Source organism: Lagenorhynchus albirostris, chromosome X (genome assembly GCF_949774975.1).
Source record: "Lagenorhynchus albirostris chromosome X, mLagAlb1.1, whole genome shotgun sequence".
In the NCBI taxonomy this organism is placed as follows: domain Eukaryota; kingdom Metazoa; phylum Chordata; class Mammalia; order Artiodactyla; family Delphinidae; genus Lagenorhynchus; species Lagenorhynchus albirostris.
This window is the reverse complement of record NC_083116.1, coordinates 72119138-72145566: the sequence shown is the minus strand read 5'-3', so window position 1 is coordinate 72145566 and position 26429 is coordinate 72119138. Positions and strand designations below refer to the sequence as shown.

Sequence of the window (26429 nt, the reverse complement as noted above, 5' to 3'; positions counted from 1 at the left end):
TCAACCCTGTGGAGAGAAACTACATTTCAGGGCCAGATCTCTCACCGATAACTTCCCAAATAAGTACAATCAAAAGGTATCCTGGAGACTTCTATTCTCTAATGACAATTCTTAAATGACTGCATTATAATTTCTCCCTGCTCTCACAGTTTTTTAAAGTTAATTTTTAATAGGCTGGTTCAAATGACAAAGTACAAAAAAGTATACAGGAACAAGACTTTCCCCCAATTCTTGCCCCACATCTGCCTAGTTCCTACTCCTTCAATAGGCAAACCCTGTTCTTTTATTTTTATGCAACCTTCCATAGTTTCTTTTTGTATGGTTGTATCATCTTTACATAGGAAAGCTAGCATATATATTCGACTCCATTGTCTTAAAAGCTATTTTTCTCTATTACGGCCAAAGAGAATTATTCTTTGTGTTAACAGTCAAATATAACTCATAAATAACATTTATACCTCTGTCAGAGTTGCCCTCTAGGATTGCAATCCTGAATACATAAAATTTAGTGAAAATATTTGTAGGATCACGTCGTTCAGCTTCTGTCACCGCCTCTTTAGCCTGAAAAAAGAAATATTGGGTTTCTTTTACAAAGCATATAAGGAAGACTTTACCATATTTTACTAATACTATTAACATAGTCACAATGGCTGAGGGATACTCATAATGAAAAGACATGAATCTGAGAAAAATCTTTGAAGAACTGTTCTATTAAAATGCTATGGAAATACTGAACTCTGCTTCTGAAAATAGGGCACATTATATATGTCAAACCAACCCTCCTACTGAAAACAACCAAAAAATGTTGGATAACGTTTTTTTTTTAAATTCCAAAAGCAAGTGACTAGTAAAGCAATTACCAAGCAATATCTAAGGAAAAGTGAGGTCCCAGAGAAGTAAATGGAGAATTAAAGCTACTTTTTTTTTTCCTGCTGGGCATTTGTAAACCTAGGCAAATGTTAACTTTAGTTTTAATGTACCTTACTAGGTCAGGAAAATAGACATCAAGGCTCAAGGGATCACACTTTTAGGCTAAGGGAAAACCAGAAGTAAACCCACTTTCATCCACATCCTCAGGGGACTGCAATGAAAGATACCTTGGTTCTGAGAAGAATCCAACAAAATGGGGTACGGAAAACCAGTCCCTAAGGTGTAATACAAACAGACTTTCTCATGTATTTACAGCCCCAAATTACATTATATGGGAGGCCAAAAGATGTCAAGCTATGAATTTAGTTTTCATTGGTCCCAAACATAGGAAGAAGCAAATGTAAATCCTCTCTGGGGGAAGATACCTTCATCTTAGGCTTCAAAATATTTCCATAAATAATTTTTCAAGAATCTTGAGTAGAAACATAAAAAAATCAAGCACAGTAGGAAACAAGACACCATAAATGAGAATCAGCAGAAACAGATTCTCAGGATATAAATAAAAGAAGTATCAAAAACTGCCTATAAAACATCTCTGTTTTCAAAGTTTAAGGAAATAAAAGATATGCTCAAAAAGTATATAACTAGGTTGATATTCAATAGTACATATTGATACAGTTACAGTGGTTGTTTCCAGCTGGTATCCATTCTGACTGATAATTGCCCAAGCCGTATCAGTTGTTGAACACTTTGCACATCACACAAGTTTATAAGAAACAGAAACTATAAAATGTGACCTTGCTGATTTGGGCAAAAAGAACTACTTGAAATGAAAGATATAATAACCCAAATGGCAACATAATGGATAGGCTTACTAACAGCAATTTATAAGCAGATGAAGAGAAAATTAGTGAACTGAAAGATAAGACATAATAAATATGCAGCTAAAGTGCAGCAGAGAGAGACTACAAACATGGTGGACAGTTAAGTAAGGATTCTATTCTTTTAGGACAATCATTAAAAGAATACAAACAGTAATTAATTTCTACACTAGTAGAAGGGGGAACCAGGAAGTACAAAAAAATGAGGATAGTCTTTTTAAAACAATTGGTGCTGGAACAACTGGACATCCACATGCAAAAAAGAAAAAAAATCTGAGCACAGACCTTAAACCTTTCACAAAAATTAATTCAAAAACAATCATAAATCTAAATGTAAGACCTCAAACTACAGAACTCTTAGAGGTAACATAGGGGAAAACTACGTGACATTTGGTTTACTGATGACTTTTTAAACAACACTGAAAGCACAATTCATGAAAGAAAAAAGAAGCTGGACTTCACTAAAATTAGAAACTTCTGCTCTGTGAAAGACACTGTTAAGAGAATGAAAAGGCAAGCCACAAAATGGGAGAAAATATTTGCAAAACACATATATGATAAAGGAATTAGGACACACCATTATAAAAATAAATCAAAAAGGAAAAAAGCAAGAGAGGAACTAAAAACTCAAACAATTAACAAGATGGGACTAGTAAGCACTTAACTGTCAATATTTAAATGTAAATGAACTAAACTATCCAATCAAAGACACAGAGTGGTTGAATGGATAAAAAACAAACAAAAACAAGATCCAACAATGTGCTATCTACAAGAGACTAACTTTAGCTTTAAGGACACACATAAGCTGAAAGTGAAGAGATGGAAAAAGATATTCCATGCAAATGGTAACAAAAAGAGAGCAAGAGTGGCTATAATTATCAGACAAAATAGACTTTACTCAAAATCAGTCACAAGAGACAAAGAAGGACACCATATAGTGACAAAGGGGTCAATTCATCAAGAGGATATCACAACCGTATATACATACACATTCAACACTAGAGCAACTAAATATTTAAAGCAAACATTAGCTGAACTGAAGGGAGTAATAGAAATAAATAACAGTAGGGAACATTTCAAAACCCACTTTCAACGATACATAGGTATCCAAACAGAAAATTAATCAATAGTGGACCTAACACTACAGACAAAACTGACCGAATAGACACATACAGAACATTCCATTCAACAGCACCAGAATATATATTCCTCTCACATACACAAGGAACATATTCTAGGATAAATCATATATTGGGCCAGAAAGCAAGCCTTAACAAATTTAAGAAGACTGTAATCATATCAAGTATCTTTTCCCACTGCAATGGCATGAAACTAGAAAAACATAACATGAAGAAAAATGAAAAATTTACAAATGCATGGAAATTAAACAACACACTCCTGAATAATCAACGGATCAAAGAAGAAATCAAAAGGCAAATCATAAAGTATTTTGAGAACAAAAACAACAAAGAAAATATATCAAAGCTTAGGGAATGCAGCAAAGATAGTTCTAAGAAGGAAGTTTATAGCAATAAATGCCTACATTAAGAAAAGATCTCAAATAAACAACCTAACTTTACTTCTCAAGGAAGTATAAAGAAAAAACTAAGCCCAAATTTAGCAAGAGGGAATTAAAGATTAGAGCAGAAATAAATGAAATAGAGACTAGAAAGATAATAGAAAAAAATTAATGAAACAAAGTTAAACAGACAACCCACTAAGACTGAATCAGGAAGAAACAGAAAATCAGAACAGACCAATAATAAGGAGACTGAATCAGTAATCAAAAACGGCCCAACAAAGAAAATACCAGGACCAGATGGTTTTAGTGGTGATTTATATCAAACATTTGAAGAAGAATTAATGCCAATCTTTCTCAAACTCTTCCAATTGAAGAGGGAACACTCCAAAACTCATATCACGAGGCCAGCATTACCCTGATACCAAAGTCAGATAAAAATACCACAAGAAAAAAGCAACAGGCCAATATCCCTGATGAATATAGATGCAAACATTCTCAACAAAATACTAGCAAACAGAATTCAACAGCCCATTAAAAAGATCATACACCATGATCAAGTGGAATTTATTCCTCGGATGCAAGGATGGTTCATACACAAATCAATAAAAATAATGCATTACAGTAAAAGAATGAAAGATAAAAATACTATGATTCTCTCAACAGATACAGATAAAGCATTTGACAAAATTCAACACTCTTTCATAATAAAAGCTCTCAAAAAACTGGGTATAAAAGGAGCCTATCTCAAAATAACAAAGGCCATATGACAAAAAAACAGCTAACAACATACTCAGTGGTGAAATGTGAAAGGTTTTCCTCTAAATTCAGGAACAAGACAAGGATGTTCATTCTCACGACTTCTGTTCAACATAGTACTTTTTTTTAGACCTAAGTAATTTATTTTTAATTTTTTTTTTTTTTTTGCGGTACGCAGGCCTCTCACTGTTGTGGCTTCTCCCGATGCGGAGCATAGGCTCCAGATGCGCAGGCTCAGAGGCCATGGCTCACGGGCCTAGCCGCTCCACGGCATGTGGGATCTTCCTGGACCAGGGCACGAACCCGTGTCCCCTGCATCGGCAGGCGGACTCTCAACCACTGCACCACCAGGGAAGCCCTAAACTTTATTTTTAAGTTCTTTTTATTCAATTTAATTTTTATTTTATATTGGGGTATAGTTGATTTAAGTTCTTTTTATTCAATTTAATTTTTATTTTATATTGGGGTATAGTTGATTTACAATGTGTTGTTAGTTTCAGGTGTACGGCAAAGTGGTTCAATTATACATATACATATATCCATTCTTCTTCAGAGTCTTTTCGCATATAGATGATTAGAGAATATTGAGTAGAGTTCCCTGTGCTATACAGGACGTCCTTGTTGATTATCTATTTTATATATAGTAGTGTGCATATGTTGATCCCAAACTCCTAATTTATACCTCCCTCCACCTTTCCCGTTTGATAACCATAAGTTTGTTTTCAAAGTCTGTGAGTTGGTTTCTGTTTTGTAAATAAGTTCATTTGTATCATCTTTTTAGATTCCACATATAAGTGATCTCATATGATATTTGTCTTTCTCTGTCTTAGTTCACTTAGTATGATTATCTCTAGGTCCATCCATGTTGCTGCATTATGGATGGCGTTATTTCACTCTTTTTATGGCCGAGTAATACTCCACTGTACATATGTACAACACCGTCTTTATCCATTCCTCTGTCAATGGACATTTAGGTTCTTTCCATGTCTTGGCTGTTGTAAATAGTGCTGCAATAAATATTGGGGTGCATGTATCTTTTCAAATTATGGTTTTATCCAGATATATGCCCAGGAGTGGGACTGCTAGACCATATGGTAGTTCTATTTTTAGTTTTTTAAGAAAACTCCATACTGTTCTCCATAGTGGTTGTATCAATTTATATTCCCGCAAAGAGTGTAGGAGTGTTCCCTTTTCTCCACACTCTCTCCAGCATTTATTGTGGCTTTTTTTTTTTTTTTTTTTTTTTTTTTGCGGTACGTGGGCCTCTCACTGCTGTGGCCTCTCCTGTTGCGGAGCACAGGCTCCAGACGTGCAGGCCCAGCGGCCATGGCTCACAGGCCTAGCTTCTCCACAGCATGTGGGATCCTCCCCGACCGGGGCACAAACCCGTGTCCCCTGCACTGGCAGGCGGGCTTGCAACCACTGCGCCACCAGGGAAGCTCATGTTTGTGGCTTTTTGATGATGGCCATTCTGACAGGTGTGAGGAGATACATCACTGTACTACTGATTTGCGTTTCTCTAATAATTAGTGATGCTGAGCATCTTTTCATGTGCTTTTTGGCCATCTGTATGTCTTCTCTGGAGACATGTCTATTTAGGTCTTCAGCCCCTTTTTTGATTGGGTTGTCTGGTTTTTTTTGTTATTGAGCTGCATGAGCTATTTATACATTTTGGAGATTAATCCCCTGTTGGTCACTTTGTTTGCAAATATTTTCTCCCATTCTGTGGTTGTCTTTTCGTTTTGTTGACAGTTTCCTTTAATGTGCAAAAGTTTTTAAGTTTAATTAGGTCCCGTTTATTTTTGTTTTTACTTTCATTACTCTAGGGGTGGATCCAAAAAGATATTGCTGCAATTTATGTCAAAGAGTGTTCTGCCTATGTTTTCCTCTAAGAGTTTTATAGTATCTGCTCTTACATTTAGATCGTTACAGTAACTCCCCTACACACGAACAAGTTCCACTGCAAGAGCGCGTTCCTAAGTCCAATTTGTTTCTAAGTCCAACAAAGTTAGCCTAGGTACCCAACTAACAAAATCGGCTATATAGTACTGTACTGTAATAGATTTATAATACTTTTCACACAAATAATACATAAAAACAAGCAAACACAAAAAATAAAACATTTTAATCTTATAGTACAGTACCCTGAAAAGTACAGTAGTACACTACAACAGCTGGCATACACGTGCTGGCATCAAGTGAACAGGAAAAAGAGTTACTGACTGGAGGAGGGAGGGGAGGTGGGAGATGGTATAGCTGAAGGATCATCAGCCATAGGTGACGGAGGGCAAATTGCAATTTCACTCATGCCTGACACTGATGGCACAGGTTCTGGTTCCTTGCTGGATTCAATTCTATCTACTCTCTTGAAAAAAACAATCCAGTGATGTCTGGGTAGCTCTTTTCTTCTCGTCATATATGACATGGTAGCACTGGATGGCATTCTGAATGGCTGCTGCAACCTTTGGGTATTGCTCTACGTTCGGGTCCTGTGCCTCAAAAACTAACAGTACCTCCTCATATAAAGAAAACCCCCTTGCCATTTCCTGCATCATGAATTTCTTTGGTTCTTCAGTTACTTTTTCTTCCTCTTGTCTCTCCTCATCCTTTCTCTGGGTCTCCAATTCCATCAGGTCTTCATTAGTAAGCTCCTCATGTTGCACAGAAAGGAGTTCAGTGAAGCTGTCCTCTTGCAGATATAGCTCCAGCTTCTTGCTGAGGGTCATGAAGTTGCTGAAGACCTCTTTGTACTCCTCATCCACATTCTCAAATCCACAAAAATCGTGAACAAACTGCGGCCAAAGGTTCTTCCAAACCCCATTCATGGTGACGGCCATAACCTTACGACAAGAAAAGTCAATGTTTTTTACGGCCTTACAGATGTTATAGTCCTTCCAAAATTGTCACAAGATTGTTCCTGACTGATCACTAACCTTTACTGTCTGATGAAAAGTGTGACATAAATGATATTTCTTGAAAGTCGCTATAACTCCCTGGTCCAAAGGTTGGATGAGCAACGTACTCAATAGCATTCAGTGGCAGATGCACTACTTTGACGTTGGGATGAAAGTCATCCATGAATGGGGAGTGGCCTGGAGCACTGTCAAGCAGCAAAAGAATGTTGAATGGGACGTCTTTCTCCAAGCAATATTTCTCTACCTCCAGGATAAAGTGGTGGAAAAACCAGTCATGGAAAATGGCCTGTGTAATCCAGGCTTTGGGGTTACTCTTCCACACAACAGGAAGAGAGCCCTTGGCTATGTTTTTAAGGGCTCTTGGGTTCTCTGAATGATAAACTAAGGAAGGCTTCAGCTTCAGATCATCAGAAGCATTGCCAACAGAGTTAGCCTATCCTTTGCTGCTTTATAGCCGGGCATCAACTTTTCCTTCTTACTGATGTAACTTTGATCTGGCATCCTCTTCCAGTACAGTCCTATCTCATCCACATTAAAACCCTGCTCAGGTAAATACGTGCCTTCATCAATAATTTCTCAAAGCGTTTCAGGAAATTCCCAGGCAGCTACCATATCTGCACTCACTGCCTTGCCACTTACTTTTATGTTGTGAAGGTTGGCTCTAGCCTTGAACCGACGAAACCACCCATGGCTGGTGTTAAAAGATGCTCCCTCTGATTCTTCGCCATGTTTCTTTCTCAAGTCTTTTAGGTTTCTCTTGAAGGCTTTTAGCTTTCTCTTGAATCAGCATTAAGCTGAACAGGACTCAACGCTGATGCTGATCCTGCATCCACACACTGAAAAGTTTCTTCATCTCCTCCACCACTTTTACACATTTCTTCGATATTACTGCCGACATCATCGGCACAGTAGACTTCACATGTTCCATGATCTTGTCCTTGTTCTTTAGAATTGTGCCGAAGGTTGAATGACTCATGTTATAAGAATGAGCGACGTCTACCATCTTTTCGCCTCACTCCACTCTCTCAATTGTTTTCACTTTTGTTTCCATTGTTATTGCTTGGCACTTCTTAGCAGTTATCAGCTACATCACTGCTGCTTTTACACTTGCTTCCAGACATCCTGGGCTTGAAATAAAGACACTGTACTACTGTACTCTATACAGTATAGTAGAGTACACAAAAGCACAACTTGTAGAGGATACACACATATGACAATGTATGCCAGACACGTGAACTAACTTAATGTGACTGGACATGCAAACGCATGTTCGCATCTTTGAAAGTTGGCAACTTGAAGGTTCATATGTAGGGGACTTACTGTAATCTATTCTGAGTTTATTTTTGTGTGTGGTGTTAGAGAATGTTCTAATTTCATTCTTTTCCATGTAGCTGTACAGTTTTCTCAGCACCACTTATTGAAGAGACTGTCTTTTCTCCATTGTATATTCTTGCCTCCTTTGTCATAGTTTAGGTGACCATAGGCGGGCGAGTTTATTTATGGGCTTTCTATCCTGTACCACTGATCTATATTTCTATTTTTGTGCCAGTACCATATTGTCTTGATTACTGTAGCTTTGTAGTATAGTCTGAAGTCAGGGAGCCTAATTCCTGCAGCTCTGTTTTTCTTTCTCAAGATTGCTTTGGCTATTCAGGGTCTTTTGTGTTTCCATACAAACTGTAAAATTCTTTTGTTCTAGTTCTGGTAAAAAGGCCATTGGTAATTTGATAGGGATTGCACTGAATCTGTAGATTGCTTTGGGTAGTACACTCATTTTCACAATGTTGATTCTTCCAATACAAAAACATGGTATATCTTTCCATCTGGTTCTGTCATCTTTGATTTCTTTTATCAGTCAGTGTCTTATAGTTTTCAGAGTACAGGTCTTTTGCCTCCTTAGGTACATTTATTCCTAGGTATTTTATTCTTTTTGTTGTGATGGTAAACGGGATTGTTTCCTTAATATCTCTTTATGAACTTTCGTTGTTACTGTATAGAAATGCAACAGGTTTCTGTGTATTAATTTTGCATTCTGCAACCTCACTGAATTCATTGATGAGCTCTAGTAGTTTTCCAGTAGCAACTTTAGGATTTTCTATGTATAGTATCATGTCATCTGCATACAGTGATGGTTCTACTTCTTCTTTTCCAATTTGGATTCCTTTTATTTCTTTTCCTTCTCTGACTGCCATGGCTAGGACTTCCAAAACTATGTGGAATAAAAGTGACAGTAGATATCCTTGTCTTGTTCCCGATCTTAGAGGAAATGCTTTCAGCTTTTCACTGTTGAGTATGTTATTAGCTGTGGGTTTTTCATAAAGGCCTTTATTATGTTGAGGTAGGTTCCCTCTATGCCCACTTTCTGGAGAGCTTTTATCAAGAATTGGTGTTGGATTTTGTCAAAAGCTTTTTCTGCATCTATTGAGATGATCGTATGCTTTTTCTTCTTCAATTTGTTAATGTGGTGTATCACACTGATTTGCAGATATTGAAAAATCCTTGCATCCCTGGAATAAATCTCACTTGAAAGAGGTGTATGATCCTTTTAATGTATTGTTGGATTCAGTTTGCTAGTATTTTGTTGAGTATTTTTGCATCTATGTTCATCAGTGATATTGGCCTATAATTTTCTTTTTTTGTGGTATCTTTGTCTGGTTTTGGTATTAGGATGATGGTGTCCTCAGATAAAGAGTTTGGGAGTGTTCCTTCCTCTGCAATTTTTTGGAATAATTTCATAAGAATAGGTGTTAATTTTTCTCTAAATGTTGAATAGAATTCACCTGTGAAGGCATCTGGTCCTGGATTTTTGTTTGTTGTAAGTTTTAAAATCACAGTTTCAATTTCAGTACTTGTGACTGGTCTGTTCATATTTTCTGTTTCTTCCGGGTTCAGTCTGGGAAGACTGTCCCTTTCTTAGAATTTTTCCATTTCTTCCAGGTTGTCCATTTTATCGGTGTATAGTTGCTTCTACTAGTTGTTTATTATCCGTTGTGTTTCTGTGGTGTCAGTTGTAACTTTTCGTTTTCCACTTCTAATTTTATTGATTTGAGCCCTTTCCCATTGTTTCTTGATGAGTGTGGCTAAAGGTTTATCAATTTTGTTTATCTTCTCAAAGAACCAGATTTTAGTTTCATTGATCTTTGCTACTGTTTTCTTCGTCCCTATTTCATTTCTTTCTGCTCTGATCTTTATGGGTTTTTTTTCCTTCTACTAACTTTGGGTTTTGTTTGTTCTTCTTTGTCTAGTTGCTTTAGATGTAAGGTTAGGTTGTTTGAGATTTTTCTTGTTTCCTGTGGTAAGACTGTATTGCTATAAACTTCTCTCCTAGAACTGCTTTTGCTGCATCCCAAAGATTTTGGATCGTCATATTTTCATTTTCACTTGTCTCTAGGTAATTTTTTAAATTTCCTCTTTGATTTCTTCAGTGATCCATTGGTTGTTCCATAACATGTTGTTTAGCTTCCATGTGTTTGTGTTTTTTACAGTTTTTTTTCTTGTAGTTGATTTCTAATCTCATAGTGTTGTGCTCAGAAAAGACGCTTGATATGATTTCAATTTTCTTAAATTCACTGAGGTTTGCTTTGTGGCCCAGCATGTGATCTATCTTGGAGAAGGAGGTCCATGTGCACTTGAGAAGAACGTGTATTCTGCTGCTTTTGGATGGAATATTCTATAAATATGAATTAAGTCCCTCTGGTCTAATGTGTCATTTAAGGTTTGTGTTTCCTTATTGATTTTCTGTCTGGATGATCTGTTCACTGATGTAAGTCTGGTGTTAATGTCCCCCACTATTATTGCATTACTGTTATTTCTCCTTTTATGGATGTTAACATTTGCCTTATATATTGAGATGTTCCTATATTGGGTGCATATATATTTACGATTGTTATATCTTCTTGGATTGATCTCTTGATCATTATGTAGTGTCCTTCGTTGTCTCCTGTAACAGTCTTTATTTTAAAGTCTATTTTGTCTTATATGAGTATTGCTACTCCAGCTTTCTTTTGATTTCCATTTCCATGGAATGACTTTTTCCATCCCCTCACTATCAGTCTGTATGTGTCCCTAGATCTGAAGTGGGTCTCTTGCAGACAGCATATATACAGATCTTGTTTTTGTATCCATTCAGCCAGTCTATGTCTTTGGTTGGAGCATTTAATCCATTTACATCTAAGGTAATTATCAATATGTATGTTCTTACTGCCATTTTATTAATTGTTCAGAATTTGTTTTTGTAGATATTTTTTCTTCTCTTCCTCTTTTGTTCTCTTCTCTTCTGATTAGATGAGTATATTTAGAGTTCTGTTTAGATTGCTTTCTTTTTTTGTGTATGTATCTACTGTATATTTTTGGTTTGTGGTTACCATGAGGTTTTGATATACCAGTACACACACACACACACACACACACACACACACACACACACACACACACAAGATTGTTTTAAGTTGCTGGTCTCTTAATTTCAAATGCATTTCCAATATCCCTCCTCACAATTGCTGATTTTGATATCATATTTGTGTGTTGATGATCTCCTACCTTTACTGTATGTTTGTTGTTACCAGTGAGCTTTCCCTTTCATAATTTTTTTTTCTAGTTGTGGCACTTTCCTTTCTGCCTAGAGAAGTTCCTTTAGCATTTGCTGTAAAGCTGGTTTGGTGGTGTTGAATTCTCTTAGCTTTTGCTTGTCTATAAAGCTTTTGATGTCTCCATCATATGTGAATGAGAGCATTGCAGGGTAGAGCATTCTTGGTTGTATGTTTGTCTCTTTCATCTCTTTAAATATATCATGCCACTCCCTTTTGGCCTGCAGAGTTTCTGCTGAAAAATCAGCATATAACCATATGAGCATTCCCTTGTATGTTATTTGTTGCTTTTTCCTTTGTTGCTTTTAATATTTCCTATTTGTCTTTAATTTTTGTCAATTTTATTAATATGTGTCTTGGCATGTTCCTCCTCGGGTTTATCCCGTATGGGACTCTCTGTGCTTCCTGGACTTGAGTGTTTCCTTTCCCGTGTTAGGGAAGTTTTCAGCTATTATCTCTTCAAATAGTTTCTCAGGCTCTTTCTCTCTCTCTTTTCCTTCTGGGAGCCCTATAATGCGAATGTTGGTGTGTTTAGTGTTGCCCCAGAGGTCTCAGACTGTCCTCATTTCTTTTCATTTTTTAAAAATTCTGTTTCACAGCAGTGATTTCCACAAATCTGTCTTCCAGCTCACTCATTCACTCTTCTGCCTCATTTATTCTGCTACTGATTCCTTCTCGTGTATTTTTCATTTCAGTTACTGTATCATTTATCTCTGTGTGTTCTTTGAATCTTATATCTTCTTGGTCTGTGCTGCCATTTTTTTTTAACATCTTTACTGGAGTATAATGGCTTTACAATGTTGTGTTAGTTTCTACTGTATAACAAAATGAATCAGCTGTATGTATACATATATACCCATATTCTCTCCCTCTAGTGTCTTCCTCCTATCCTCCCTATCCCACCCCTCCAGGTGGTCACAAAGCACCGAGCTGATCTCCCTGTGCCACCATTCTTTTTTTGAGATCGTGGATCATCTTTACTCTCATTACTCTGAATATTTTTTCAGGCAGATTGCCCATCTCCACTTCACTTAGTTGTTGTTCTGGGGTTTTGTCTTGTTTCTTCTTCTAGAACATATTCTCTGCCGTCTAATTTTGTCAACTTTCTGTGCTTGCGATCTCCCTTTCTCAGGCTAAAGGTCTGTAGTTCCTCTTACTTCTGGTGTTGCCTGCCATCCACTGAGTGAGTTTGGTCCAGGAGCTTGTGCAGGCTTCCTGGTGGGAGGGACTGGTGCCTGTCCACTGGTAGGTGGAGCTTGGTCTTGTCCCTCTGGTGGGCAGGGCCATGTCAAGGGGTGTGTATAGAGGCGGCTGTGAGCTCAGGATAATTTTAGGCAGCCTGTCTGCTGATGGGTGAAGCTTTATTCCCACTCTGTTGGTTGTTTGGCCTGAGGTGTACCACCACTGGAGCCTGCAGGCTGTTAGGTAGGGCCAGGCCTCGGTGACAAAATGGCAACCTCTGGGAGAGCTCACACCAATTAATATTCCCTGGGGCCTCTTCCACCAGTGTCCCTGCCCCCACAGTGAGCCACAACCGATCCCCGCCTTCCCAGGAGACCCTCCAAGATCCGCAAGTAGGTCTGGCCCAGGCTCCTGTGGAGTCACTGCTTTGCTCTGGATCCCAGCATACATGAAACCTTCTGTGTGCTCTCTCAGAGTGGAGTCTCTGTTTCTCCCAGTCCTGTGCAGCTCCTGCACTTAAGCCCTGCTGGCCTTAAAAGCCAAATGTTCTGGGCACTATTCCTCCCAATGCCAGACCCCCAGGCTGGGGAGCCTGATGTGGGGCTCAGAACTCTCACTCCTCTGGGAGAACCTCTGCAATATAATTATTTCCCAGTTTGTGGGTCGCCCACCCAGTAGGCATGGGATTTGATTATATAGCAACAGTGCCCCTCCTACTATCCCACTGTGGCTTCTTCTTTGTCTTTGGATGTAGAATATGTTTTTTGGTAGGTTTCAGTGTTTCTTGTTGATGGTTCTTCAGCAATTGATTGTGATTTTGATGTTTTCTTGAAAGGAGGTGAGTTTTCAACATAGTACTTTAAGTTCTAACCAGAGCAATTAGGCAAAAAAGAAAAAGAAAAGCATCTAAACTGGAAAGGACGAAGAAAAATTGCCTCTGTTTTCAGAGGACAGGATCTTATACATAGAAAACCCTAAAGACTCCACCAAAAAAACTGTTAAAATAAACAAATTCAGTGAGGTTGCAGGATATAAAATCTACATACAAAAATCGGTTGTGTTTCTATATACTAACAATGAATTATGTTAGAGAAATAAAGAAAACAATCCCATTTACAATAGCATTAAAAACAATAAATTTAAAGAAACAAATTTAACAAAGGAGGAGAAATTTCTGTACACTTAAAACTGCAAGAGATTGATAAAAGAAACTGAAGACTCCTATAAATGGAAAGATACACATCATGCATGTGAAGAATTAACATTGTTAAATTGTCCATCTATCCAAAGATATCTAGAGATTCAACTCAAATCCTACCAAAATTCCAATGGCATATTTAACAGAAGTAGAAAACAACCATCTTGAAATTCCTGGGGAACCACAAATGACCCAAAAAGTCAATTTTGAGAAAGACAAAGAAAGATAAAGGCATCACTGATTTCAAACTACATTACAAAGCCACAGTAATCAAAACAGTATGGTATTGGTATAAAAACAGACACACAGACCAAAGGAACAGAATTGAGAGCCGATAAATAAACCCAGGCATATATGGTCAATTATTTGATAAGGGAGCCCTCTGTGGGGGAAAATAGTTTTCTTAATAAATGGTGTTCATCAACTCCCAAAGTCATTCTATGAGGCCACCATCACCCTGATACAAAAACGAGACAAAGATGTCACAAAAAAGAAAACTACATGCCAGTATCACTGATGAACATAGATGCAAAAATCCTCAACCAAATACTAGCAGACAGAACCCAACAGCACAATAAAAGAATCATACACCATGAGAAAGTGGGGTTTATCCCAGGAATGCAAGCATTCTTCAATATACGCAAATCAATCAATGTGATACACCATATTAACAAACTGAAGGATAAAAAACATGATCATCTCGATAGATGCAGAAAAAGCTTTTGACAAAATTCAACACCCACTTATGATAAAAACTCTCCAGAAAGTAGGCATAGAGAGAACTTACATCAACATAATAAAGGCAATATATGACAAACCCACAGCCAACACTGTTCTCAATGGTGAAAAACTAAAAGCATTTCCTCTAAGACCAGAAACAAGACAAGGTTGTCCACTCTCACCACTATTATTCAACACGGTTTTGGAAGTTTTAGTCACAGCACTCAGAGAAGAAAAAGAAATAAAAGGAACCTAAATCAGAAAAGAAGAAGTAAAGCTGTCACTGTTGGCAGATGACATGACAATACATAGAGAATCCTAAAGATGCTACCAGAAAACTACTAGAGCTAATCAATGAATTTGGTAAAGTAGCGGGATACAAAAGTAATGCACAGAAATCTCTTGCATTCCTATACACTAAGGATGAAAAATATGAAAGAGAAATTAAGGAAACACTCTCATTTACCATTGCAACAAAAAGAATAAAATACCTAGGAATAAACCTACCTAAGAAGACAAAAGACCTGTATGCAGAAAACTGTAAGACACTGATAAAAGATATCAAAGATAATACAAACAGATGGAGAGATATACCACGTTCTTGGATTCGAAGAATCTACATTGTAAAAATGACTATACTACCCAAAGCAGTCTACAGATTCAATGCAATCCCTATCAAACTACCAATGGCACTTTTCACAGAACTAGAACAAAAAATTTCACAATTTGTATGCAAACACAAAAGACCCCGAATAGACAAAGCAATCTTGAGAAAGAAAAACAGAGCTGGAGGAATCAAGACTCCGGACTTCAGATGATACTACAAAGCTACAGTAATCAAGACAGTACGGTATTGGCACAAAAACAGAAATATAGATCAGTGGAACAGGATAAAAGCCCAGAGATAAACCCATGCACATATGGTCACCTTATCTTTGATAAAGGAGGCAAGAATATACAATGGAGAAAAGACAGCCTCTTCAATAAGTGGTGCTGGGAAAACTGGACAGCTAAATGGAAAAGAATGAAATTAGAACACTTCCTAACACCATACACAAAAATAAACTCATAATGGATTAAAGATGTAAATGTAAGGCCAGACACTATAGAACTCTTAGAGGAAAACATAGGAAGAACACTCTGTAACGTAAATCACAGCAAGATCCTTTTTGACCCACCTCCTAGAGAAATGGAAATAAAAACAAAAACAAACAAATGGGACCTAATGAAACTTAAAAGCTTTTGCACAGCAAAGGAAACCATAAACAAGATGAAAAGACAACCCTTAGAATGGGAGAAAATATTTTCAAGTGAATCAATGGACAAAGGATTAATCTCCAAAATATTCAAGCAGTTCATGCAGTCCAATATCAAAACAACAACCAACCCAATCCAAAAATGGGCAGAAGACCTAAATAGACATTTCTCCAAAGAAGATACACAGATTGCCAACAAACGCATGAAAGGATGCTCAACATCACTAATCTTTAGAGAAATGCAAATCAAAACTACAATGAGGTATCACCTCACACCGGACAGAATGGCCATCATCAAAAAATCTACAAACAGTAAATTCTGGAGAGGGTGTGGAGAAAAGGGAACCCTCTTGCACTGTTGGTGGGAAGGTAAATTGATACAGACACTATGGAGAACAGTATGGAGATTCCTTAAAAAACTAAAAATAGAACTACCATATGACCCAGCAGTCCCACTCCTGGGCATATACCCTGGCAAAACCATAATTCAAAAAGAGACATGTACCACAATTTTTGTTGCAGTACTATTTACAATAGCCAGGGCATGGAAGCAACCTAAGCGTCCATCAAAATATGAATGGTAAGGAAGATGTGGCACATACATATAATGAAATATTACTCAGAAGAAACAAAAAGAAACAAAATTGAGTTATCTGTAGTGAGGTGGATGGACGTAGAGTCTGTCATACAGAGTGAAGTAAGTCAGAAAGAGAAAAATAAATACCGTATGCTAACACATATATATGGAATCTAAAAAAAATGGTTCTGAAGAAACTAGAGGCAGGACAGAAAGACGCAGACGTAGAGAATGGACTTGAGGACACGTGGAGGGGAAAGGGTAAGCTGGGACGAAGTGAGAGAGTAGCATGGACATACATACACTACCAAATGTAAAACAGATAGCTAGTGGGAAGCAGCTGCATAGCACAGGGAGGTCAGCTCGGTGCTTTGTGACCACCTAGAGGGGTGGGACAGGGAGGGTGGGAGGGAGAAGCAAGAGGGAGGGGATATAGTAATATATGTATATGTAGCTGATTCACTTTGTTATACAGCAGAAACTAACAGCATTGTAAAGCAATTATACTCCAATAATGGTGTTAAAAAAATGGTGTTCACTCACAGAAGAATGAAATTGGATCCCTGTCTTATACCACTCAGAAAAATTAACACAAAATGGATTAAAGGTTTTAATGTAAGAGCTGAAATTGTAAAACTCCTAGAAGAAAACATAGGGGAAAAGCTCCTTGACATTGATCTTAACAATGACTTTTTAATATAACATCAAAAGCAGAAGCAACAAAAGCAAAAATAAACAAGTAGTACCATATCAAACTAAAAAGCTTCTGCACAGCAAAAGAATCAATTAACAAAATGAAGAAGTAACCTATTGAATGGGAGAAAATATTTTCAAACTATAAATCTGATAAAGGGCTACTATCCAAAATACATAAGGAACTTGTATAACTCAATAGCAAAAACCCAAATAATCAGAATAATGAATGGGCAGAGGACCTAACAGACATTTTTCCGAAGAAGATATCCAAATGACCAACAAATACATGAAAAGATGCTCCACATCACTAATCATCAGGAAAATGAAAATCAAAACAACAATAAGGTATCATCTCACACCTGTCAGAATAGCTACTACCAAAAATACAACAGATAACAAGTGTTAGGGAGGGTGTGGAGAAAAAAGAACTCTAGTACACTGCTGGTGGGAAGGTAAATTGGTGCAGCCACTATGAAAAACAGTATGGAGCTTCCTCAAAAAATTAAAAATAGAGCCACATATGATTCAGCAATTCCACGTCTGGGTATATATACAAAGGAAATGAAATCACTATCTTGAAGAGATATCCGCACCACCATGTTCATGGCAGCATTATTCACAATATTCAAGACATGGAAACAACAGAGGAATGGATAAAGTGTGGTATATATACAATGAAATATTCTGCCATAAAGAAAGAAGGAAATCCTGCCATTTGTGGCAACATGGATGGACCTTGAGGGCATTGTGTTCAGTGAAATAAGTCAGACAGGGAAAGACAAATACTGTATGATCTCATTTACATGTGGAATCAACAAAAAGCTGAACTCATAGAAAAAGAGAGTAGAGTGGTGGTTGCCACAGGCTGGGGGATGAAGGAAATGAACTGTTGGTCAAACGTATAAACTTCCAGTTATAAAATGAATAGGCCCTGGAGATCTAATATATAGCATGGTGACTGTAGTTAACAATACTGTACTATATATTTGAATGCTGCTAAGAGAGTAGGTCTTAAGTGTTTTTCACCACAATAAAAAGGTAATTATGTGAGGTGATGGATATATTATCTAACTTTATTGTGGTAATCATTTCACAGTATGTGTGTGTATCAAATTGAGTTGTACACCTTAAACTTATATATCATGATATGTTAATTATATTTCAATAAAGCTGGATAAAAAGAGATGCCCTTCAATAAGTGAATGGGCAAACAAACTGTAGTGATTCCTTACAATATTATTTGGTGATACAAGAAATGAGCTATGAAGCCATGAAGAGACATGGAGGAATCTTAAATGCTTATTGCTAGGGGAAAGAAACCAGTCTGCAAAGGCTACATCCTCTATGATTCCAACTATACGACATTCTGGAAAAATCAAAACTATGGCAAAAGTAAAACAACCTGTGGTTGCCAGGAGTTCAGTGGGAGGGAACAAGGGATGAATAGGGAAGCATAGGGGATTGAAACTATTCTCTAAGATACAGTAATGGTACACGGATGTCATTATACATTTGTTAAGACCCATAGGACATACAATACAAAGAGCAAACCCTAATGTAATCTATGGACCTTAGTTCAAAATAAAATATCAGTATTGGCTCAATGTTTTAACAAATATACCACACTAATGCAGGATGTTAACATAGGAGAAACTGAGTATGTGCAGGGGTGGTGGTGGTGAGGAAGTATATGAGAACTCTACTTTCTACTCAGTTTTCCTATAAATCTAAAAGTAACGTCTATTAATTTTTTAAAATGTTTCTAAAGAAAGCAAGAAATGAGAAGGAAACAGGATGGAGGTGACAAGTATAAAGCACACAGATGTATATTTAACCTCAAATACATCAATTATCACATTAAATGTATAAGAAGTGCTCCAGTTAAAAAACAAAAATGGTGAAGACTGGATTAAAAATATTGAACTATATGCTATTTACAACTTGCATACCTAAAACATAAGGATACAGAAAAGTTAAAAGTAAAAGGATTAAGGAAGATATACCTGGAAAATACTAATCAAAGAAAGCTAGTGTGGATGTATTAATATCAGACAAAAATGACATTAAGGCAAAAAGCGATACTAGAAATAGGATTATTTCATACCAATAAAAACTGTAATTAATGGGAATATATTACAGTGCTAAATCTGTATGCATGAAAAGTACAGTCTTAGATATATAACACAAAAAAGACAAAATTAGATGGAGAAATGCAGAAATTCATAAGTTCAAGAGGACATTTTAACACTTCACCTCAGTAATTGATAGAGTAATCACACAAGATTTGGATATAGAAGATTCAAATGAAATGAACAATAAACTTTATCTTTCTATCTCCCCTATAACTGCAGAGAACACATTTCTATCAAGAATACACAGAATATTTTTTTAAAATGGAACATATTCATAGCAAATCTCAACCTATTTCAAAGGTCCAAAATCAATTACAATGCAATTAAAGTACAAAAGAATCACTAAGTAGCTACCAAGAAAATCCCCATGTTTTTCAAAATTTATATATACCATTTATCCATAATTCATGGGTTAAAGAAACTATAAGAACTGAAAAGTACTTTCAATAGTAAAGCAAAGATACTACATATCAAAATTTGTAAACTAGGTATGAGCAATATTCAGGGATGCTGTTAATGTTCTAATTATTCTCTAGGTAGTGGCTACATGAGTTTGTTCACTTTGTGATAATTCATTAGGCCATACACTTATAATTTGTGTGTTTTTCTCTCTATAGGTTATACATCAATAAAAATTTACTTAAAATATCATGGGCTACAGCTAAAGCAGCACTTAGATGAAAATGTATTAAATACATTAGGTAATAAATATATTTTGAGAAGAACATTGGCTAAGGATCCATCTTAAGAAGTTAGAAAAAGAATTGCAAGATAAATCCAAAGAAAGTATAAAGAAGAAAACAATAAAGATACCAGCAGAAATTGCTGAAATATAAAGCAAACATACAATAGAAAGGATGTACAGGGCCAAAACTTTGTTCTTTCAAAATCCTAATAAAATGAACAAATCTCTGGTAAGACAACAAACAAAAAGAGAGAAGGTAGAAGTTACCAAGAAGATATCTGAACAACTTTAGGCCAATAAAGTTGAGAATTTAGACAGCATAAATACATTTCTAGAAAAATATAATTTACTAAAACTTAATGATTAAACAAGAACCATAAATACTTGAATACTCCTATAACTATTAATGTAATTAATTAAGTCTAAAATCTTCCCATAAAAAGTCAAATCCCAGATAGCATCCCATTTTAGGGAAGAAATAATTCAAGTCCTACAAACTTTTCTAGAGAATAGGAAAAAAAGGAACCCTCTGCAACTTTTTTAAAAACATTATTATTTTTTTTGGCTCCACCATGTGGATTGCAGGGAGCTTAGTTCTCCGACCAGCGATTAACCCGGGCCCTCAGCAGTGAAAGTGTGGCATCCTAACCACTGGACTGTCAGGGAATTCCCTGCAAGTTATTTTGTGAGGCTAGCATAACCTTCAATATCAAAATGTAACACAGACAAAATGAGAAAGAAATATTAAAGCTCAATTTCACTCACAAAGACTGATGCAAATATCCTCAACAAATACTGAAAAACAAAACCTAGTAAAATAGAAAAAGAATAACGTCATGACAGGGTTGGGTTTCTCCTGGGAATGCAAGGTTTATTTAACACTAGAAAATCCATTAATCCAGACATTAATGACATAAAGGAGAAAAAATCTTATGACCGTCTTAAAACAAATCAGAAAATCTCTCTGCAAATGAGAGACAAGGAAGGATCCTCCACTAGAGACTTCAGAGAGCGCATGACTTTGGACATCTAACCCCGAGAAGAATAAATTTCTGTTGTTTTAAGCCAACCAGCTTGTGACCCTTTGCTATAGCAGCCCTGGGAAACCAATACCTATATTTATATTTAAATAACAAAAAAACAAGAAACACCCTAAAGCAAATATCATACTTAATGGCAATTTATGGCAACTTTCCATTTTAGATCAGGAACACCAGTTTTATTCCACATGATACTGGAAGCATTAGCCAACACAATAAGGCAAGAAATATACAAGGTATAAGGACTGAAAAGGAAGAAACATAACTGTCATTATTCACAGTTGATATAATTGGATATGTAGAAAACTCAAAAGAATTTATAAGTGAATTATTGTTAATTATTTAAAGAGTCTAGAAAGGTAACTGTATGGAAGGGGTCTGGAAATATGGTAGTGATGGCAGTACAGTTTTTCAATTTCTCTGAATCCCCACATGATAAAAGACTGAGCAGGAATTCCCTGTGGTCCAGTGGTTAGGACTCTGTGCTTCTACTGGAGGGGGCACGGGTTCACTCCCTGGTTGGGGAACTAAGATCCCGCATGCTGCACAGTGCAGTGAAAACAAAAAAACAAGGAAAGAAAAAATACTGAGCATGTAGATGGCAGACCAAAACCTGATAAGACAACATTTACAACAAAACTGGATGACAAAGTATCCCCAAGAATTCCTAAATAAAAACGGGTGGTAACAAAACACCAACAACTACAAGACCTGCATTATATCAGCATCTGTACAGGAAGAAGAAGAAAAGGAGGTAACATGCAAGCATCTAATAGACTATAGAAAAGGAGAACTCCAAATAGCTCACAGAAATTCACTAAAAGTACGATGGGGAAATTTAAGAACAGCAGTTCAAATTGGGAGGGAATTTGCCTTCCCCATTATTGAGTGAGTACAAGGGCTTCATATAAATAGACTAAAGAAGTTGAAGCAGTGCAGCCCCCATGAATCCTCAAACTTGACCGACCAGAGTTCTCTTCTAAGGCTCCACAGTGAGAAGAAACTGATAAGAGTACAATCAAAATTGAATAGGACAGAGACAATAGAGATGAAAGAAAGAAAAGGTATAGACCAGTGCTGCCCAACAGCACTTCTGTGATGATGGAAATATTCTACATCTGTGCTATTTAATGCAGTAACCACTAGCCACATGTGGCTATTTAGCATTTGAAATGTGACTAGTACAACTGAAGAACTAAATTTTTTGAATTTTAATTAATTTAAATTTAAACGTGCATAGCCGCATGTGGCTAGTGGCTATCATATTGAATAGTACAAGTCTACAACAAAAATGAAGTAGGCAGGGGGTGTAGGGCTGGGAAATCTCAAAAAGAAAGCTGCCTTATTTTAAAGCACTATAAAAACAAAAATCAAAACAACCACCACACACAGAAAAAGGAGCTTTGTGAAGTTAGTAACACTTTCCAAAACCCCACCTCACTGTAAAATTTAAGAAAAACTAATTTCACATTAAAATGAGAAACAGTAAAGTTTCAAGATAAATACCCCAAAAGTTGTTTTTAAAAAAATAAAGAGCAGAAAAATACCTCCACAGAAAATGAAAGCGTGCAAGAAAAATGTGCCCACAAAACAGATCAAAACTGTAACTATTTCAAAATGAGCTAAAAGACATCAAGAAAAATGATACACGATATGAAAGAATAGCATAAAACAGAAAAACTCAGAAATGAGGTGCTAGAGCTCAGGAAAAAAGAACATAGAATTACCATATGATCCAACAAGTCTACTCCTAGGTATATACCCCCAAAAATTGAAAGTAGGGACTCAGATACTTGCACACCCTTATTCATAGCAACATTATTCACAATAGCCTAAAGGTGGAAGCAACCCAAGTGTCCATCAACAGATAAATGGATAAACAAAAAGTGGTATATAAATTCAATAGAATATTATTCAGTCTTTAAAAGGTAGGGAATTCTGACACATGCTATGACATGGATAAAAATTGAGGACATTATGCTATATGGAATAAGCCAGTCACAAATAGACAAACTGCATAATTCTATTTCTATGAGGTACTTAAAGCAGTCAAAGTCACAGAGACAGAACATAGAATTGTGTTGCCAGGGGCTGAGGAATGGGGGGAGTGGGGAGTTATTGTTTAATGGGCACAGAGTTTCAGTTTTGTGTGATGAAGAGTTCTAGAAATGGGTAGTGGTGGTGGTTGCACAATACTGTGTACAGTATGTACTTAATGCCAGTGAACTGTACACTTAAAAATGGTTAAGATGGTAAATTTTACCATAATCTTAAAAAATCAATTTTATTTCTAGATGCTAGCAATGAACAACTGGAAATTAAAATTAACAAAGTAATACCATTTGCAACTTCATCAAAACATGAATTCTTTGGGATAAAGTTAACAAAATATGTGCGAGATTTTTATGCTGAAAAGTATAAGCTATTGATGAGAGAAATTAAAGACGACCTAAATAGAGAGCTACGCTGTGTTAATGGGTTAGAACACAAAAGTATTATGATGTTAACTGTTCTCAAAATGACCTATAGATTCAATGTAATCCCAGTAAAAACCCCACCAGGCACTTTTGGAGTAATTAACAGGCTGCTTTTACAATTCGTGTAAAAATATAAAGGACTTAGAGCTAAGCCAAAAGATTCTGAAAAAGAACAAAGTCAGGAACTTACACAGCTTGATTTTAAGACTTACTATAAAACTACAATAATCTAAAAAGTGAGGTATTAGCATGACAGACACGTAGAAGCAACAGAACAGAGTACAGAAGCAGAGCCAAATACTTATGATCAATTACTGATTTTTGACCTGAGTACCAAGTAATTCAACTGGGTAAGAATAGTCTCTCAACACTGGGGCTAGAACAACATATCTATATGGGAAAAAATGAACCTTGATCTTTTTCTTTCTCTCTCTCTGTCACACACACACACTCAAAATGGATCATAGGCCAAAACATAAAAGCTAAAAACTGTAAAATTTATAGAAGAAAGCATAGAAGAAAAAATTTGCAATCTCGGACAGGCAAAGATTTCTTAGGACACAATAAACATAAACCATAAAAGTACAATAAATTTGATTTTATTAAAAGAAATCCCACAACACGCCTACTAAGATTCTTAAGGTAAGACAAAAGATACCATACATTGACAAAGATGTGGATGAACTGGAACTCTCATTCATTGCTGGCAGGAATGTAAAATGGCATAACTCCTTTGGAAAACAGCTGGATGGCTTCTTATAAACTTAGAAATATACTTACCATATGACGCAGCAACTCTACTTCTAGATATTTCCCCAAGAGAAATCAAAACAAATATCCATACAAAGACTTTTACCTTGAAAGTTCATAGTAGTTTCATTCATAATAGCCTCAAAGTGGGAACAATCAAAATGTCCATCAACAGATGAGTGACTCTCCAAAACATTATCTTGAGTGAAAGCAGCCAGATCCCCACTCCCAGAAAAACCCTACATACTGTATGATTCCATTTATATGAAAATCTAGAAAATATAATCTAATCGATAGTAATAGAAAGCATATCAGTCATTGCCTGGGGCTGGGAGTAGAGATGGGGACTGACTGGGAAGGAGCACAAGGAAATCTTTTAGGGTAATGAAAGTATTCTATATATAGATTGGTGAACTGTGTCCACTGGGATATATATATATGTCAAAATCATCTAGCAGTATATTTAAAATTAGTGTTTTAAATGTAAATTATACTTCAATAAATATGATTTTTAAAAGAAATTAATAATGATTTGTAAAGGTCTCTTTAGCTCTAAAATTCAATGATCTATGAATTTATAAACCTATAAAATCTTCTTTGACTATTATAGATTTTTATCATATTATCTGATATCTTAAGGCAATATGGTTGGAAAAGACCTCAAAGTTCTCTTAGTCAAAAATTCTTCTGATGCCTGAATCGTCTCTCTAACATTCACACCAAGTAGTCATTCAGTCTCTGCTTAAATACCTTGAGCCCATTTCAGTTTTTGGACAGGTCTAATTATTAGACAGAGTTTCCTTATAATTACCTGAAATCTCACTCCTTGTAGGTCTCACCTATGGAAACATGCATGGAATAAATCGAATTCTTTTCTCCCTGACAGCCATTCAAATATTAGGAGGGAGCTATCATGTTCTTCCTAAATTTTCCAAGTTTAACATCCATATTTCCTTTAACTATTCTTCAAATAAGATGGTTTTGGGTGTTCTCACCATCCTGAGTGCCTTCCCTCTGACACATTAGGGTTTGCCAACATCCTCCTTCAAGAGTGTTGCCCCCCAGTCCAACACAATACTTCAGGTATGCTGTAACCAGAGCAGAATACAGGGTGATGACCACTCTTCTATATATTATATGTCTACTGATGCTACTTAATTTCAATGAACGTTCTTAGCATTATTGGCTTATGTTGAGCTTACAGTCAACCAACAAACCCAAATGTTCCACGTATGCTGCTATTAAGCCACATTTCATCTATTCTGTTCTTATACGGTTGGTTTTAGGGATCCAAGTATAAGGTGTTTTGTTGTTCCCTGTTGGTCTTCATCTTTTTAAAATGGGCTCATCATTTCAGCCTGTTGAGGTGCCTTCAGATCTGACTTTGTCTTCTAACACATTACTTACTCAGTTTTAGGTCATATGTACGTTCAATCAATATTCACAAAAGGTGAATATTGGTCATATGTACATTCAATCAATATTTACAAAAGGTCCTCATCTACATATTATTCTAAATTCATATGGTATATACCACACAATTTGATATTCAATTGCAAACTTCTTAATTTCTAACTATTTCATACGTGTAAATCTTGTTTTAACAAAAATATTTTAAGCTTATCTATAGAAAGGATCATGTCTTCTACTTGTTCTATAGTATGAGGCATAGATTAGGTATTCAATAAATATTTGTTGACTTAAAAGCTAAATTAGAGTGTTTTTACACTATGGCTGTACCAAGAATGAGTCACAACTGACCTTCATCTCATGGTTACGTAAGGGCTAACTTTCTTTTACATCCATACAGATACATTTGTGGGAAAGGCTATACCAGCCAAAGCATCACAAAATCACTTCAAAATCATCAATGAGTTATTATAGTACAAACAGAGGCCACAGTGCCATCTAGTGAACATTACTAGTTTACTTCTGCTGATCACAAGCTCATTTTCACTCCTGTAATGTAAAGGCATGATTTTTAGAACTTCATACAGCAAATAGAACCAATATAAAACCAGCACATGAGTCGCGGTTGTTTTCATTTTAAGTCATATAAATATTCTATTAAATAGTCTCATCTTAGGGCTGTTGTAGATCTTATGACCATACTGTGCTTTGAGATTATGCTTTAGTTTTATCAATCTATAGTAATACCAACGACATTCATGTACCTGAACTGCAGT

General features: G+C 36.2%; 1 protein-coding gene across 1 annotated transcript in view; it reads right to left on the bottom strand.

Annotated features, from left to right (window-relative positions):
• TEX11 (testis expressed 11) overlaps window positions 1-26429 on the bottom strand; it is a 353939-nt gene that overhangs the window by 103209 nt on the left and 224301 nt on the right. The window contains exon 19 of the mRNA XM_060137334.1: window positions 459-561. Within this exon, the coding sequence (XP_059993317.1) occupies window positions 459-561 (103 nt within the window). The remainder of the gene's footprint in view (window positions 1-458; window positions 562-26429) is intronic.